At 45.5% G+C, this 18,805-nt stretch overlaps 1 protein-coding gene across 2 annotated transcripts in view; it reads right to left on the bottom strand.

The window, feature by feature from the left end:
• Positions 1 to 227: 227 nt before the first annotated feature.
• SLC25A26 (solute carrier family 25 member 26) overlaps positions 228 to 18,805 on the bottom strand; it is an 82,119-nt gene continuing 63,541 nt past the window's right edge. For both annotated transcript variants that reach the window (XM_064432974.1, XM_064432975.1), the window contains exons 8-11: positions 14,388 to 14,457; positions 6,490 to 6,554; positions 5,061 to 5,134; positions 228 to 673 (exon numbers count right to left, since the gene is read on the bottom strand). In XM_064432974.1, the coding sequence (XP_064289044.1) occupies positions 577 to 673; positions 5,061 to 5,134; positions 6,490 to 6,554; positions 14,388 to 14,457 (306 nt within the window). In that variant the 3' untranslated portion in view covers positions 228 to 576. The remainder of the gene's footprint in view (positions 674 to 5,060; positions 5,135 to 6,489; positions 6,555 to 14,387; positions 14,458 to 18,805) is intronic.

The following is an 18,805-nucleotide window of genomic DNA, read 5'->3' as shown; positions in this document are numbered from 1 at the left end:
ATTAATAAAGCTGCACTGGCTCCCACACAGGAATGCTTGCTGAGCACCTGTAGGTATAAACAGGAATATAAACTTCCACAAATACAGCTCGAATCAGGAACAAATGGATGATTGTCTTTGACAAAGAGTTCTCCCAAGCCAGGATCCTTTCGGTGCTGTTGGAGGGCAGCAGGCTGTAACTCTATCAGCCCCTTCCCCTCCCCTGTTACGAGGCAGGTGCCACTGAATGATGAAAACTTGCTTTATTTCAGCCTCCCCACTCAGCCCCCAAGCCAGAGCTTTCCAAAACACTTTCCCTGCAGGAGTTCTAATAATGCCTTTTGCAGCCACCGTAATTAGCTGTTTACCCCCCAAACATTACTTTTTTGGCACAACTCTTCAAAATTACCTCACCCGCTTTCCATGCAGGAAAATTTCATGTTTGGGAAACTGGATTATTGGAGGATTTACTTTTCCCTAGCAGGCAGAGTGGCTCTCAGCCTGCGGGACAGCTGCTGTGAGGGGTGCGGGAGGAAGGCTCTGCTCCCAGCCTGCTCCTCCTCCGGCTTCTCCCCCTGCAGGACCGGCCGGGCTGGCTCAGAGCAGCAGCTGCCGAGTCTTCTCGTATGTCCCCAGGAAGATGAAGCCTCCCAGGCTGATGGCTGCCATCCGTGGGACAACACCTGCAAACAAGCTGGAGGCAAAGGAGAGGCGCTGTGAGAGGATGAGCGGGGAGCGGATGCAGGGGCTTCGGGAAACAAGGCCAACAAAAACTCTCTCTTGCTGGTTTCTTCAATCCCACCCCACCGCTCGCTGCAGGAATCTGTCTGGACTTCCCTAACACAGCACTCCCAAGGTTTGTGGTTTTTAACCCCTCTCCACACTGCTCGGGTGCAGAAGGAAAAGGCAGAGGCCATTATGGGCCATTGGAATGGAGAGCTGGCCACAAAGAGCTGCAGACAGGTGGGGACGTCCTGGCCCCCACTGCCCCACAGCCCCTTGCAGAACCAGCCCTGCTCACTGCAGGGGCTCCTTCCCAGGAACAGCCGTGAGGGAGCAGAAATATTCCGTTCCATTCCGTTCCACCTTCAGCTGCCACCCTTTTTAGGTGCCTGATCTTCACAGAAATTATCAGGAAACTCATGCAAAGCCAATTGCTTGACTCGTCTAAACTCACAATCTAAACAGCTTCAGGACAGGCCAGGGTATCCTCCCAGAGGATTACAGGCTTCCTTTGTGGCAAGCAAGGATTAAAATCAAATCCGTTTGGCATCCCACTCCCCTTCCAGACCCATGGCACTCAGCCTGGCTGAGCTCCACAGGGATCCTGTCCCTGGCTTTGCCAAGCACTGCATGGTCCCTGCTGAGAGGGTGTCCACAGTGGGACAGGCTGGAATTCCTGGTGAGACCTGGCTGCTCAGGAGCTCCCTGCTGCACAGGGAAACCTCTGGCAGTAATGAGCTCTGCTAAGGAGCCGGGAGCACACAGGCAGATGGAAACATTTTATGGCTTTACTAGACAGCAATTGGGCCTATTACCATAATGACAGCTTTAAAACAGAGTAATTTGTACAAGGCATGTATGGACAGAGCACTGATAGGGCAGATCCTAGGGAGCAGCACACAGCATCCCTCTCCTGCTGCATTAGGGAGCCTCATTACAGGAGCAGGGGCAGGCATTCATTTCCAGAACAGCCCACTCGAGACACAGCTATTACACAAACAGGGGCCCATAACTGAGTTACCCAGAAGCTGCAACCCTGGCAACCCCCATTACTAGCCATCACTTCCAAGAATCCTGGCCCTGCTTCTCCCAGATTCCTGTTCCCACCTGCCACCCGTGGCCTCTCCCATCCACGCTCCCCCCATGGGCTCCCTCTCTGCGTGAGGGCAGAGCTGAACAGCTGCAGGGAGGTCCCAAATCCAAAGAGCAGAGCTCTGTGGCAGGTCTGATCCAAACTCTGCTGGAGCACGCCTGCCTCCATCAGCAGATGAGACAAATTGGGTTTATTTCTGCTGGCCCCATCAGCAGCCGCTCTGGTGGGCAGAGCTCTGCTGTCTAGCTGAGTTTGGTCTGTGTCTGCAGATTTCACCTGGCACTCTGCCACTCCTCAGTTCCTAACAGGAGACAAACAGGACCCCTGCAGTTACCCTTTGGGTCATTGAATCACGTAGGTTGAAAAAGGACAAGCCCAAAATAACCCAGCATTACCAAGCACACCTCTAACCCATGTCCCCAAGCACCACAGTTACACATTTTCAACATTTCCAGGGATGCTGATCCTACCACTTCCCTGGGAAACAGGGCAAAGCAATGCAGGGCCTGGACACAGCACAGGGGGGGCAGTGCTGAAAAAAGCATTGTGTGTAACTTGCAGCCCAGTGGTGGAGGCTTCCTCCACCCTGCTTGGCTGCCAGGTAAAATTCCCTTTTCTCTACTCCCCAAAGAGAATTCTCTGCTCTTCTCCCTTCGAGGGGCTGCCCAGCAACAGAGCTTTTCTCTGTGCATGTGCTCTTGCTGCTGAGCCATGTGCCCCTCTGGTATTTTTCCACTGAAATTGAGATTCATAACCCACACTTCAATAAATAAAACTAAACAATGTAGAGGGATTGTTATTGCAAAATTAAATTGGTACCTCACATGCACCAGTCCCACTCTGACCAGGAGGTTCATGGGAGGAACAGGACACCTGGTGCAACACCACCAGCTCCATCCCCAGCTCCACACAGGCCTCCTCACCAGCACCACCCCTCCAACAACCCTCGTGTTCATCACCAATAAGTTCTGAAGCTTCCTCCATGGCTTCCAAACACCACTATCTCCTTGTGAAAAGCTGTTAGACAAGATGCAAACCCCCCCTTTCCTGTGACTGATTCCTCTTCTCCTCTGGCAAAAGCAAAGGTTCACAGATCCACTCACCCCATCCCCATCCTAACCCCTGCCAGTCCTGGCTCTCCCTTAACAGAAAGGGATGTGGAATTTCTTGGCGTGAAGCAGAGGGATTTACTAGGTGCAGACCAGGAAGCTGAGCCCTGTGCTCTGGTTTTAATAAGGTGGCAATAAGCAATGCGTCTTTCTGCCCTCAGAATTCCTCCTCTTCAAGTACGAGATTTATTAGAGGAGCCATAAATCATGTCATGTTGTAACTGGCCAAAAAAGCCCGACATTTTTATTGGTTTTGATTAATAGATTTATAATTGGCAGCAGGCATGGCAGCCTCTGCGTTTATTTTTCCCAAGACTTTCTTCCTTTTCCTCGCAGCTGACGCAGCTTGGCCTCCTTTACATGTTGCTTTTTCTCCAGATCTCTTATTGTTTTGATTTCAACTGAATTGTGTTCCCTTTGGTCCTGGTCCACTGGTGCTATCTTTGGGCAGAGTTTAATTCTGGGCTGTTTAGAAAAGGGCACTGCTGAAACACCCTGAAAAGAACACAAACATACATTTTTGCTCTCTGCTGGGGGGTGAACTTTACTTTTGGCCAGGGTGTGGGGGAGGTTTCCTCAGTCAAGTCCATGCCTCCTCACACCCTTCAGAGCTCAACTAGCACCAGACATGGCCTCACTTCTCCCAGTCCCTTTCAAAACCTGCCTTAAGAGTCCACCAAGCCATGCAGGGCCCAAAACTCATCCCCTGCCACATCACCTCGTCCCCTCCGAGAGGCAAACCTGAGACAGCCCATCCCTGAGTGCTGCCGGGGGGCACAGCTGGATGCCTTCCTGGAATCAGTGTTCAGGAACTTCCTGCAATTTGTTTTGAATTATTTCCCACATGTGTAGAAAGAGGGCTGAACTTTCATTAGCTGGGCAAGCAGAGATCAGATGTTCAGAGAAAGCTGTCCCCTGCAAAGCTGCGTTGTGCAACAAAGGTTAGGACAGTGCCCTGAAAGAGTGAGAGGACTAAAAATCTAGGGGAAACTACAAAGTAAAGCCCCAAGCTTCCAAAAATCCCTCAGTTTCTCTTCCAGGCTAAAGACAGATGAGACACAAGCCCTACTGAAGGCAGCACAGGCTGAACTTCATGGACTGGAGAAGTTAAGACATATATTCACTTTCAGAAGCCAACTACTGGTATAAGACATGCACTCAAAGAGGACAAGGGGGTGTAAGTGAAGCAGTGTCAGTAAAAATCAATTTTGACACCTCCAAATGTTCTAGAAACACCAGCAGAAGGCTCTGTGTTCCCACACTGCTCCAAGGCCAGGGGATCATTCTCTGTCTCAGGACAAAGTGAGGCACTTAAGAGACTGGATGGACATCACCCAGCCTTCCACAGCTGGTCAGAGGAAAGCCCAGAACATTTCTACACTCTGGCTACAGCAGGACAGCCCTGCAGAGCTGCTCTGTGGCTGCTCACACCTACTCTTTGTGCTCAAGCCTGGCTCAGGAAACTTGCACTTTTGCAATGGGTTCCACACTGCAAAAATCTGGGGGCACGTGCTCAAGACCAGACCTAAGAGGAGATCAAAGCTCACAGCTCCTCCCTGTGCTTCAGCTTGTCCCCACTGCTGGCAGCACGCTGGCATCGCCTGCTCACATTGTGCTCCACAACAAGAATGGGGAATTAAACAGAGGAGACCTTTCAAACCTGCAAGGAATTGCCAGGAGGAGGAAAAACTGTCCATAAGGGGCTGGTGGGTCCTATGCTGACCTTCCCTGGCACCTCAGGAGAGGGGATTCACACCCCTCAAATGAAACTGCTGAAACTGCCATGGGATGAGCCTGGATTTAAATAGATACAAATCACAAATGCTCACAGGGAAGAGTCCATCATGTGTTATTGACACAAAGCCAGTCTTACCTCTGACACCTGGAGCTGGGCTCAGAGGTTGGATGTACTCCCAACAAAGCCTCTTTTCTGTGCTCTTCCCTGGACACTGCCCCCAGCCAGGGCTAAGGTGAGGACACTCAACCTCCCTGAGGGATTTGCTCTTGGCTCCCTGACTGTTGCTCCCTGCCCAGGTGTGCAGCAATCAAAAGGCTTTTCTGTATGCCAGTATTTAAACAGAAACAGATCCCATCCCATCCTCTCACACCCCCTAACCACACAGACAACACAACCCCTGAGGTCAGCACGTCCTTACCCTGACAGGCCTTGTGTCCTCCAGATGCCACCAAGGGCAGCCAGAACATTCCCACTGGCATTGCTGGAACCAGCCTGCACCACAGAGAGAGAGATTGGAAGTGTTGGCAGAGGTTTAGTTCTTTACTGAGCTCCTGTGCCTGGTTAGTGCTACATGACAGGAATTACAGACATCCTCATAACCTCCTTACCCCAGGCACAGGAAACAGTTCCTCACCACCAGGAATGGAAAAAAGGGTGGAAAGTGAAACAAAATCAAGGTCCCAGAGCTGGTCAGTTCAGAACTGGGCAGCCAGTCCCTTCTGCACTACACTCAGCTGTACATCCAGCAGCTGCCACTGCAGTTAGACCTTAATAAAAACACTTTCAAAGCACCAAGTGACTTTGCTGCTCCTTCAGATTTAAAAGAAAAAAAACCCAAACCCCTGAGTAGTGTATTGCATGTGAAAATTGTCTTGAGTGCAAAACAGAGGACAAACTGCAGGACTAGAGACACTTAAATTCCAGGAGTGAATTCTTAATGTGAAATGACTAATAGAAACTGAATGGTCTCAAAGCACCCTCATTTCTTTACCTGGTTGCTCAGGAGAGAGGCAGAGATGAAACCCAGTTTTTACAGGTTTATCACCAGCACTATCCAAAGACAAAGAAGCTGCAGCAGACACAACCCAGCAATGACAGACAACACAGCAGATGAGACTCAGCAGGGGAGGTGTGTGTGAGCAACAAGAAACACCCCAAACTGAGAGATGTGAGCAACAGGGTAAAAAACACCCACAGAAACTCCAGAATGCCCATCCTTCACCAACACAGCTGCTCTTTTCAGGGCTGGGAAAGGCTTTAGGAACATTCACCTGCTGAGGGCTCAGTGGCTGTCAGCTCTGCCCTGGGTCAGTGAGATGATGATGGGAACACCAGACTCACTAGCAATTTATAAACTTATTGAACTTACTGATCTGATAAGCAATCTTCCTTCTGCCCTGGTTGGCTGATGTTTGCCATCATAATCTCTATAGTTTAACATTTTACAACAGAAAATCCAGTACCAAGCCCTCCTCAGAAAAGACATACACACTCTGAATTACCAAAATAGCAGAATAAATCCCTGATGGGCAGTTTAACATGGAGTTAACTCTGACTCTGCAAGGCTTTTCTTCTAAAGACACTGCATGAGAGTCTAGAAGCTGAGCACAAGCCCAAGTCTGTTTCAGACAGCTCCCTTGGGAAGGGACCAGAGAAGAATTCACAGGAAAGGGACACAATTTCATTAGTTCTGCATGCAGTGCCTGTTCACATCTACTCCTGCCTTCTAGGACAAGAGCAGAAATGATTATTAATAGGTGCTGGATTTCATTCTGCAAGGGCCCTACAGAAACCCTGGAATGCCCAGGCCATTCCCTGGCCTGTCTGGTGGCCTCCTTCCCTCTTACCTTTGCCAACATAATTCTTGTCTTTGCTACGTCGAGCGGTGTGGTGACTGCAGCTGCAAATCCACCTGAGAAAATTAAAACAGCAAGCACAAGTGAGACATTGTTGTGTGAATATGAATGCCACACTGCCTATAATTCCCAGGGCTGTGGTCAACACTGCTGTGTTATTAATGCCTACAGCACGTTCCCTCACGTCAGAGCCCAGGTACGTCTGTCCAAGGTCTGTACACACACCTTTTGTTACTGTGTATTGACTTCAGAAAACAGCTCTCTGCTGCTAAACTGTAAATCTAAACATCCCCAGGGACATTACTGTCTTTTTGTTCTGTACTCTGTACATACATGAACATAGGAAGGTTGTAAGGATAGCAGATTTCACTTCCAACATCCACAGCAAGTTTGGAAGGCAAAAAACTGCTTACTCATTTGCAGAGATGGGAAAATAAAGCAGTCACACTGTGTTCTGCCTAGAGAATTAAAGTCTGACCATTTAAATGCTGGAAAGACAGAATCATGCTCTGTATCTGAAACACATATGCTTGGTCTCCTCACTAGATACACACAGACTGGATCTGGGACTGTTCCAAGGAGAAAAGACAAGTCATTGTTTGGGATGGAGCTCATCTCCAACAGAATAAATCAGCTCCACTTTGGATAACAACAATGTGAAGCTGCCCAAGGGTCTTAGGAAATTGTCAGAAGTCTGCTGTCACAAGGGCCATCTTACCCTCAGGGGCATTTTTATTCTCTGCTCTCTCCCAAACTTCACCCTTGGAGCTCATCACTGTCACTTGCCACAGCCAGCTCAGCTGTGGCTTTCCTCCTGAAAGCCAGAAATCTTCAGCTTATCCATCTGCATGTCTCATCCCAAACCTGTGTGTCTGGCTCTGTATTTTAACCCTGTGACTACAGCCTGGCCTCTTGTGCTATCTGGGGACCAGCTCTGCTGCTTTTCCTCCCAGGATTTTATTCCTTTCCTTTATTTCCCCATCCTAAAATCAATTCTAATCTTTCCCTCATCTGTTCGAAATATTTCAAGAGAGTAATTCATGCTGAGGGAGAGCCAAGTGAAGGAAACTTCTAAAATGCAAGAATGAAAGGGGAAGAAAGGGGGGAGAAAAGAGAGCAAGAGACTTGTTCTGAAGTCTTTCTTCTTCCCCCTAATTTTTTCTTTTCTCTGGAGCTTGCATAAATCCTGTATCTGCTACAGCCGGGAACAAAGTGACTCCAAAGACTGAAGCCTACACAGTGCCCAGGGAATAAGCTAAAAATAATCTATTTTCTGTTCCAAGTTTTATGGAATGTAGAAAAATTGATCTCTATTTTCTTGGGATGGCAGAAGGGAAAAAAGCATTTCTTCTAAAATCTGTGAAGTAATGAAAAAAAAAAAATCCCTGCAGGCTTGTGTTTTTACCTGCATCTCTCTTTCCCAGCCACCTTAACTTGAACATATTAAACCCTGTTTTATGGCAGAGGAGGCTGGGCCAGCTGGCACCCTACTTGACTTCTTACAGTTAATTAAGGAATGTCCCATGACAGTTCAGGAGATGCAGTAAGGCACATGTGCAGTCCCCTGGATCTCAAACAAGAATAGCAGGAAAGTTGAGTTAGTGAGCAGCCCAAAAAGCCTGGTTTTAGGAGCAGCTTCCACTCCCTTAGGGCTGGCCCATGTGGTTCACTCTGCCGGAAGCTTTCTAGCAGTGATACCTCACTAAAGAGCAGAAAAATGGGCTGTATTCAAGGAGTCAAAGCAGAAACTATGAGCAAGTTAAACTAAATTCCAGTCCATTCTTGGACCTTCTTTAAGGTCAGAAAATCTTTTAATTGTCAGCCAGTTTTTGCGTAAGTGACCAAAAGGTTTTGAGAATGGTCCGGATAGAAACTTTGGTACTCATGTCAGCAATGTATTTTTAGAATGGTAAAAATAATCTCCATGGAAAATAGTGGCTTTACAAGTCTGGATGTAGAAGCCCTTCCTTTGCCCACAGACCAAGCTAAAATTAAACAGTGAACCACATGGCTGTCAGGCCTGTATCAAGCAAAAAAATCTCAAAGCATCACCCAGCTCTGATGGCAACACTTTAATCAGACTAACTTATGTCCCTTATCAGATCTCTGTACCTTTTTTTATTCATTTATTCCTGAGAGTTTCTTATTGGCAGCAGCTTCAGTCTTGGCTGATAAGAGTGGTTAAAACAAACACAATTTATCCTGACACGATGTTCCCAAATTCTTATCTAAAAAGTTTAATCAAGGCTGATTGGTTTTCATTTTTTCCCCAGCTGACATCTGGATCTTCCCTACTCTTTCGTTATTAACATTTCAATGTTTCTTTTTCCATCACTGGGAAGTATTTGGTACAGATTTACCAATCAGTTCAGAATGGCAACAGCAACAATAAAATGCTTCATAAGCACAACAAGCAGCAGGATAGCGGCTAAATTAAAAGCAAGTTTGTATATGCTTGACAAAAACACGAGATTAAAGCTAGCATTTGTTGGGGACTGCTTTTTATTGAAGGCAGAGAGTCTGACAAAATGAATGTTCTTAACTCTAAATGTCCAAGATAATTTTAGAGTGACCTCTTAAACTTAGTACACAGGTATCTAGGAAGAGAATAAAGGAACTTAAAACCTGACTGCTTCCAATCACCAGATTGATACAACAGACACAAACTGTTAAAGCCAGTCTATTCATTGAAAATAGGAGGGCTGTGCACTGCACTAATCCACAATAGGGCCCAACAGATATTTAAATCACTTATTTAATAATTATTTAGTTCCTGCTGCCATTGAACTCACCAAGAGCTGCCACATGACGCTGGAGTCTGCTCCACTAATCAGCAACCAGGAAAAGCATCAGAGTATCACATGGACAAGAAAGGCTGAGAACTTGGAGCCTCCCACTCCTAAATCATCCTGGTTTCTCTGCAGAGCTGATGGAGAAAAAGGCACTTTTGCAGTGAGTCTGTGTCCAGGCTCACTCACCAACTCACTCCTGGAGAAGGCTCCTCTCTCCCTTGCCCTAGACAGAGCTGGGGATGACTTGGGCTCAGCAAGTAGGCTTAAAGATGGATTTTCACATGAGAGAAGGCTCTTGGTTCATTAATACTTCTAGCAGAGTGACAAATTCCTCTCTTGGGAAAATAAACCTTCATGCAGCAGTGGAAAATTCATCACCCATCTCCCAAGAAGTTACAATGGTCACTGTATATTCACACTTTACCAAGTCAGGGTGTTAAACAGAAAATCCCCCTGCTACTCACACTTTCCCAGTGACCAGTCCTTGATGGAAGTGCTGGTGACAGACATCTGCAGAGCATGACTTATCTTTATTTGGCAATAAGAATAAAAAGACTTGAAGACTTAAAATATTCCCCTAGGTTGCTGCTGGCATTTTCTACCATTTTAGCTGTCATACCCAAATAAAAGCATCAGAACTGAGTGAAATACTTCACCTGGGAACAATACATAACCCTAGGTTCTCACAGCCTGTAGAATTTGCTGCTATAGCAAAATCTTTCTCAGGTACTTAGACACAATCCTCAAATAAGATCCTGTGAAGGGAGGAAGACAAGTTCTCCTTCAGTTTTGGCATCTTGCTTTTCTGTACCATTTTAACTTCTCCTCACCTCTTCTGCAGGGTTCAGGGAATCCTTCTGGCCATTACAGGGGTTCTCCCTGAGTCTGAGTTCCTGTCATGTGGCCAGACCTCTGCTCTCTCTTCTGCAATACCAGTCCTGTTCTGTAGGTCAAGCTCATTTCAAGAGACAGGAATTTGTTCCTTGTTGGAATTAGCCCATCTTAGGAAAAGAAAAATTATTCAGGTCAAACTGTACTTTCTTCATTATTATTTTCTGTACTGACACCTGGAGGTTACCCAGGACCTTGTTTTTTGCTAATAAACAGGGGTTTTTTTCACTTCCACACTGGTATTCATTTCTCTCATTGGCAAAAAGGGATTATTGAAGTCTTCCTCTTTAGAGGAAATATTCATTCCAGGGCGTTTTCTCCTGAAATTTGTCTCAAAACCAAGACATGGGTTGAAAAAATGGCTCAAGTCCAGCACTAAACCTCATAGCATCCTTTTACACTGACTGATTTCCAAGTTCACAAATGGTCTTTTTCAGAACTCTTCAATCAGTAAGTTCTTATTTGAACTTTTATTTTATTGGTATCATGTTCAATTTTTTTAAGAGGAAGTTTATTCTGGTCCTTTATCAGTGTGGGAAGGACACCTGCCTATAGTAGAGCAAAGTGATCCAAGAACCTCTTTGGATTTCAGCAGAAATACCAAGACAAAGCACTGCTCCCTCCAGAGATTTAACCAATTCAGGGCTAGGAGCATGTTCCAGGCAGACTCTGCAGGGAAATCTTGAGAACTACTCAAAAATTTATTCAGAGCTATAGAGTTAAAGAGGCTTTTAGACACAGTGTGTAATCTTGTCAGAGCCGATTAGATCAAAACAAAAGTGATGGGAAATCCTCCCTGTTCATGTGCAAAAAGCTCTCCTTGGTGCATTATGACTCACTGGATTGCACCTCCATTCTTGGTGACTTTGTCACCACAGAGCATTAATTATTAATGTTAAGCCACACTTTTTCTTATGGCAGTGAGAAAGAAGGCATCTTAACGGGGGCAATTTGCAGTCACATTAAATGGACATTCAGGTTCTTTGACAAGCTGGGGATCACCTCGATGCTCCAGGGCAGTGCTTTCCTTTTCCAACAGCCAATACCCAATGGCAGGATTTCCCTGCCACTGTCCCATTGCATGGAGAACACAGGAAACCCAGAGGCTCTCCTGGGACAGCCTGCCCTGGTGCTCTGCAGGGCTGGGGTGGTCCAGCCAGGCAGTCTAAGCCCTGAGGTTTGGTTCAAACACAACCTCAGGCTTAAAGTCTCATTTAGATCTACCCTTGGGTTCTTCCCCACCAGCTGCTCAGGTATCACCTTCTCCCACTCCCCAAATACTCCAAACATCTCTGTTAAGACACCAAAGATGATGATAAAGCTGGACAAGGCCTTGAGGGATTAAATTATTATCAGATGAGTCAGAGAGGATTCCAAATCCCTAATATTTATGCATGCCTGTTACATTTCCACAAAAAGCCCATACATACATCCATTTTACATATGAGGGCTGAAACTCCTGCCCTTCCACAGGCACTGGGGATGGAATTCAACAGATTGTTGCTCTTGGTTCTGTCTTCACCGAATAGTTATAACCAATCATACACACACACACACACGTGTGTGTGCCATAAAGGGAAGCTAAACAGGACTTTTCTTTCAGTTTCTTTCAGCTTATTACCCTGCCCCTCAGGACCTCTAATATATTTTTAGAAAGTATTAAATTCAAGCAAAGAACACAGGAGAAAGCCTGTCTGTGTGATTTCACCATCCCACCACCATGGTGGCATTTGAGGGCACATCTGTGTGCAAAGTTTGTTTTTTGGATAACATTCTCCTTTTAAGGATAATAACACAATGATTTAAAATTACTTCTATGCACACATCCATCTCATTTCATTCATGGGGTACTGGTGAGGTTTTCATTTTTTTGTTTTGGGATGGAAAGAAAGGGATAAAGAGTTTGGTTGGCCTTTTCTTCCCTCATCTGAAGCTACATGTAGGTAGTTAATAATTTTTAACTCTGGAATACATTGTTCAGAACTCAGGAAATTATTTTTCCACTACCTCCCCTCAGCAAGAAGGCTAAATATTTTCAGTGAAACAGAATGGATGCAGTACCAGAACAGATCAATATCAGAGCCAGCTTGTTAACATATCTCACAGGGAGACAATGGAGACAGAGGGGAAGGTTCGGATCCAAAAAGAGCTCAACCTCCTGAGCTTTGAAGCAGGTCCTCAAAGGACACATGAGAAAGGAAGATTACAATGCTGCTGGTGAAAAGGAAATAAAAGGGAGACAAAGAACAGAGAAGGAAAACCAGGCTGGAGGAAGAGTAACCCAGAGAATATTTATTACAACATGAGCTACAAAATAAGACTCTTACTCTGCAAAGATTTTTGCTTGGGGAATAGAGTCTAGGTGGTCTCATCTACCACCACAAGGACCTGGATGTCTTTGTTCTGGAGCCTCCAGGACCTGGTGCCTCCTCCAACACGAAGTGTTGGTGTCCCCAGCATGTGCAAAGGACAGTGAGCACAGTGGACATGTCCATGCACAGCTGTGCCTCTGGAGGCTCCTTCTGCAAGATTTCTGCTAGACAAGGAGCAGACACTGCTGAACATCTATTAAACAGTAGCAAGTCCAAGCACAACTGGTCAGAATCAGGATGCACAGAGAAGGAACTGGAGGCACTGGGCTAAATTCCCAACTAAGGCACCAAATCTGACCTCAGGAAATTACTCTGCAAGGCTTTGGGAAAATCAGATAACCTTTCCAGCTCTCTGAACATGCCTGAACACAGTTTTTGTATCAATCTAACTGTAAAGAAATCAACAGTGTTAAATTAATGAGCCCCATCACACCTGCAGACATACAGATTGCATTTTAAAGCACTTCTAGTGTTAGTTTGATTTGTTTCAAAAGGAAAATGAACAATCTGCTTCACTCCCTCTTACTTTGTTTGCACTGATTGATGAAGTCAATGTAAAATCCAACAGCAGGATCTTAAGCAGAATAAAACTCCCTTCCCATCAGCATAAACAGAAAAAATACAGCTGGACAAGACTACAAGAGGTCACCTAAAATATTCCCTCGGCCCCAAAATGGAATCAGCTCTACCTCAACCCTTCCCTCATTGCTCACACACCCAATCTACTTAACTCTGTGCAGCCACAGCCACGCTGCCTCCCCTCAGCTGTGCAGTTTCAGTGTCCTCCAAACGAAGCCTCAGTCTCTGCTGGAATTCTGCTGCTATTAATACTTCATTTCCCCCAACAGAGCTTATTTTTAAAAAAATACATACAATGTAATGGCTCCAAGTTTTTAAGTTATCAAAGAACAAGCTTTGCTTTTGATAATCTCTAATTCAAGAAATGCTATAATTTCTCTTTAAACAGGATTTATTTTTTCCACATATTCTGTTACTAGTTTGGAATCTCAAAATGTATTTTAGTTCCTTGGGGAAAAAGCTCTGGCTATCCATCCCTTTACTATTAATCTGTTTTTTCTATTAAGACAGTTGAATCTCTCCTCCCTCAAACTGTCAGCTATACTGATGAGTCATTAATTGATTTTTTTCTTCCTCTTTTTGTTTTTTTGGAAACAAGTACAGTAGGCTAAAATCAAGCAAGAAGCCTACTGAAGAATTCAATTAACTTCTGGCTTGTTTGGTAATGAATAGTGCAGTATTGTATTCTGCCACCCTTTATTCTTGTTGTACTGTCTGGAGATTGCCCAGATGTTTCATCCTCTGGGGTTTTTTTTGCTGCAGAAGGCTTTTGCCTCCAGGCTGAGCAGTGCTGGCCCTCTGCTCTCCTGCCTCCAGTTAATCTAGGTGGCTGTCAGAGCTGTCACAGGAATGGTGAATCACGGCCTCTGCAATCACTTCAGCCCCTGGGGAAGTGCTCGGAGCGAACAGCTGCACAAACCCCCACCCAAACTAAGTTTCTCCTGGATGAGGATTTTACAAATCAACTTTGAAATAATCACAAAGCCTGACTGACAGGCCCACAGTTTTTAAATAACAGAAATTTGTCAAAAACAAATTGGTTGTCTTTCAAACAGACACCCTGGTTGAGTCTTTTTTTTTTGTCTCTTCTTCTCTTTCCTTTGCTGACTTTCCCATTTCCAAACAACAACTGGATCCGTTTTCTTCTAAACAAACTTGAATTACAAAGGAATGTTGTTCTGCTATACTTAATAGATTTGCACATTTTTCCCTTTCTTCTTTAGTCTTTCCCAGTATAACATATAATCCTTTGCACCTGCAAAAGCTCCACAGACTGCTGACTGCCAAGAATCCACCACGTGACCCTGCTTCCATGACCAGAGATCCTGTGTTTAAAGAGAAAGGAAAATAAAAAGTTATTAAATGTTTGAGTCTATCTGATCCCCATGTGAGTTAACTCTGAGGATGGGAACTTAAGTGAAAAGCTATTTTTGTGGCATTTTTGAGTGATGTAATAAGTGATTTTTCCCAAGGAACTTGTGTACTTGAACAAGCAGATGGAGTGAGAAAGACGTCTGGAACTGAGGAGGGCTTGAAGCAAATTGCTTTCAGGGAATTCATATGTATGTATTTAAGCCTGTGGCCATGCAACTTTGCAAATATTTTGTGAATTTATTTTCTTTTTGGCAGATAAAACAGCACAAAGCAAAACACTGAGCGTGAGGGCGGCATGCAAGAACCAATATCAGCTCAGCCCAGATGCACAAAAGGCTGCCTTTTAAAGTGAACATCTCCCACTTCCACGAGACACAAATCCTGTTTGCTCCCCTACATTTCTTCAACCAACCCTTCCCCTCACACCAAAAAACCCCATCATTAAGAAATGACTCTTATCAGTCCCATTATGTCCCAAAGCAGGTGTGTCTCTGTTTTTCACTTGGCGTGGTTAGGGACCACACACCCTCCTCTCCATGGCTCCCACACACCCTGCTCCCATCCATTTCCTCACAGCAGCATTTAAACACACACATCTAAAGCCCCAACAAGAACAGTGCCTTCCAAAACCACCTCTCAAGTCACATCACAATAGGATGAGGTCCATGAGTGTCTGCTGGGAGGGGTTTTCCCTGGAGCTACAGTCACTGTGTTCTCCCCTCCTGCACCCTGCTCCATCACCCCTTTCTCATCTCCTGACACACTTCCCATTGGAAGCTCTGGAGCAGATTTCTGGATTATGATGTGAGGATCAGTACTGAGCAAAAAGGGATGGGATCCACGGCCCTTCTGATGCCCACCACTGAGAAATCAGCAATTTTATTTTATAGCTGTGGCATTCTCCTTCTTTTTAAAGTCATATTACTTCTGTACTATAAAATTTTCTTAGAAGCAACTGGATAGCAGTGCTAGGCTGAGATTATTGCTCTTGGGCTCCTGGTCTGCAGTAGAGGCACTTTCCACTGGAGCAGGAGAGCTCTGCTCTCGTTTGCTGACTCTTCATTTAACATGCTGTCCTCGTGACTCGCTTCTTCCAGCTTGGCTGGCGGTTATACTTCAGTTGAATGTTTTAAAAATCAAACTGTTCAAGCAACAATGGCCAGCCACAATGTTGTTTGGTTCCCTGCCACAGCTAAATAGCTGCAGCTCTGCTGTACGAGAGCACTAAAGGGGTTCCAGCCTCTCTAATGCTAGCCATTCTTTTCCTGGTGTTTTTGGTATGGGATGCTATTCTGCCATCACCCACAGCAGAAACTGATTTTCATTTCATAAATAAATAAATAGAGAATCATAATTCTTCAAAACCATAATATGCTTTTCTGGAATAACTTACAGTCTTTGGACATACAGTTCTTCCATCCTGATGGAAGAAGGACACACTCCCATAGATAAACTACCTTCCAGAGTATCTGGGTACTCTCAAAGCATAAATCCCACCTTCAGCACCATCTGCAAGACACTTCAGGTGCTTAAGAAACCTTGAACTGAAAACCAGGGTTTAAAAACTGAGCTTCTGGAGCCACAGCTTTCTTTTGATAAAAACAGAAATATTGTAATTTTTTTATTAAACATTCTCCAAACATCTGTACATCTACAGCTAAGGCCAAGAACTCAGAACAGTTACTGCTGCCATGTAAAAATACACTGTGGAAGAGCTGCTGGAGGACTAAGAGGAAAACCAGCCCATTAAGACAGACATTCATGTCTTTGCCAGAAGCCCAGCCTATTCTCAGTCATGATGGGATTTTATGTTAATGTCATTGTCCAAAGAAGAAGGAAAAGGCCATTCTGATTTCTTGGCATGTAGCTCTAAAATCCAGTTTCTGATAAAGCCTGGCTGCCCAGGGCAGCTCTGCACAAAGAGCCTCTGCCAAGCAAGGCAAACGGTGATGAATTCCCATCCATCTCGCCTGCAAATTGACAACAGGTATTTGCAACAGTCATGCAATGTGGAAAATGCTTTAAAAGGGTGGAGCCAGGAACAGTTCAATTAAATTAGGGAAAAGGAGAATTGAGGCTGGAGAACAGGAAGCAAATTCCCCAACAGTGAGGTCTACTGAACCACAGAGCCAGCCTCCCCAGGGAGGAGAGGAAAGCCCTCTCCTTTGAGTCATTTAAAAATAGATTGGAGAAGGCACTCAAGACTGTGCTGTGGGGAATAATCCTGCACTGGCAAGGGCAGGGTGAGATGACTTCATGTGTTTCTTTCCATCTCCAATTTCGGTGATTCACCCAGAGCTCCAAACCTGAACATGCAGAAGAGCAAGAGGGAAGCAGGGCACGAGGACATGATCCTGGAGGAAGCCAAGAGGAACAAGTGTCACAGGGCCAGGAGGACTGGCAGGACTCCTGCCCAAATTCTTTCTAACCACACGATGCTGAGGGCCAGGATGACGTGCTGGAGGTCACAGATGTTTTCTCTCATAGCCCATGGACCAACTAATTGGCAGGGCTGGTAAGTCAGGCCTGTGAGTTCTTCAAAAACACTCGCCCTTTGAGCAGGTTTTAATACCATTAAGACAGGGCAAAGCACAAAAGCTGTTAGGGATTTGTAGATTACTATAAAACCAGGGCCTTGTTCCTGGAAAAAACAGAGGATCCATGTACATATCTCCCTAAAACACTGACTTTGAACAAAATTTCTGGTTATTGCAGTGGTGCAGTGCTTAGGGCACACTCTGCCATCCTAGATGCTGCACAGAAGCAGAAGAGCCTTCCACTCGGGGGGATAATGGGGAGAGCTCAGGTCAGGCAGAGCTCAGAGCCCAAGGGGCACAGCTCAGAGGCTCCAAAACAGGGCAGAAGTGCCCACGTAATGCCTGCAGAAGCCCCAACACTGCTCCCTCCCCACGTGCTCCTGCAGGATGAAACACAACCCGGGAATTACGAGCAGCACGTTGGCTCAGCCTGGGTCCCCCACTGCCATCACCAAAAAGGCTTCTACCTGCTCACACTGTGCTCCTGCAGCAGGAGGCTGCAGGGGACAACCTGATTTTTCCAGGGCAGTACCCATTCCCACTAGCACTCCCAGCCTAGGGAAGCAGAATGACAAGGAGCACATTACATGAAAGCGGCCGCCATGCCAAGCCTGTGTCATGTGTATTCTATTAAGCTGAAGGCTGAATAGAAGACTTTGTTTTCCACTTCAAAGGACCCCATCCCAATCTCTCTCTCTCTTCCCTTATGAATAACAAATTGGAAATAAATCTTCTGGCTGAAGTGCATGGAAACTCATACAGTTGGGGCCCTCTGCAGCTTCCCAGCTCAATCACATGGTAATTTTTTTTGTAAACACTTTTCTGTGATATATATGTAAATCTGGCTGTGCATTGCTGCACCATGTAAAGCAATACAGCGGGTGTGGCCTCAGGGGATGGCACACAGCGGGAAGCCTGGCTGCATATTTCCAATTATTCACAGGGATAATGTTCACAGAGAAGGGTCAAGTTTTATACGTGGGCAGAGCCCTACTTTTCGTCCTAGAGATCCCATTTCATCCTGCTCCATAGGCCAGTGTCCCCAAATTCTCACCACAAATGTTATTTAGCTCTTTTGATACTGAGAAAACAAGGACATCCCATTTTGCTGGGCACAGTGAGCACTGGAAAAGTCACTCTCAAGATATACCAAAGGCCCTTCAATCTAAAAAAGAAGCAAATAAGGAAATATATTACCTTTGCTTTTAAATACTGGGGGAAAGCATTCAGTGCCCACAAATATGGACTCCTTGTTGCTGAGGGCACCTGGCCTCCAGATGGCCAATAACCTTTGACCAGCGCACACAAGTCTTACCTGTGCACGCCTGTCACCTTTGCCACACATTTACAGGAACACTTTGTGGCAAAAATCAGCTGTCAGCTTTTTCCCAACACAGCCAGATCATGGTCTATATTCAGGACATCCAAGCTAACCCAGGAAAATGCAATACCACACCTCTCAAACCTGATGATCAGCCCAACACCACCAATGCTGCAGGAAGCATTGCAGAGAATATGACATCTCTGCCTTGGCCTTGCTGTTCTTCAAGCAGAACTCATGGCATACACTACACTTGAGGCCTGCAGCTGAATAAATATTACAATTCATTCCAGTGATAAGTATCTATAGTATCTCTGTGTACCCCTCTGTTCACAACAGTGTTCAACTTCATGGTAACAGGGGAGAAAAAATCACTACAAATGAATCACATGGATCTTTGTGCATGTGAGGTCCTGCAGACTGAGGAAAGAAAAGCAATTT

This window comes from Passer domesticus, chromosome 9 (genome assembly GCF_036417665.1).
Source record: "Passer domesticus isolate bPasDom1 chromosome 9, bPasDom1.hap1, whole genome shotgun sequence".
Classification (NCBI taxonomy): Eukaryota; Metazoa; Chordata; class Aves; order Passeriformes; family Passeridae; genus Passer; species Passer domesticus.
This window is presented reverse-complemented; position numbering and strand designations above follow the sequence as displayed.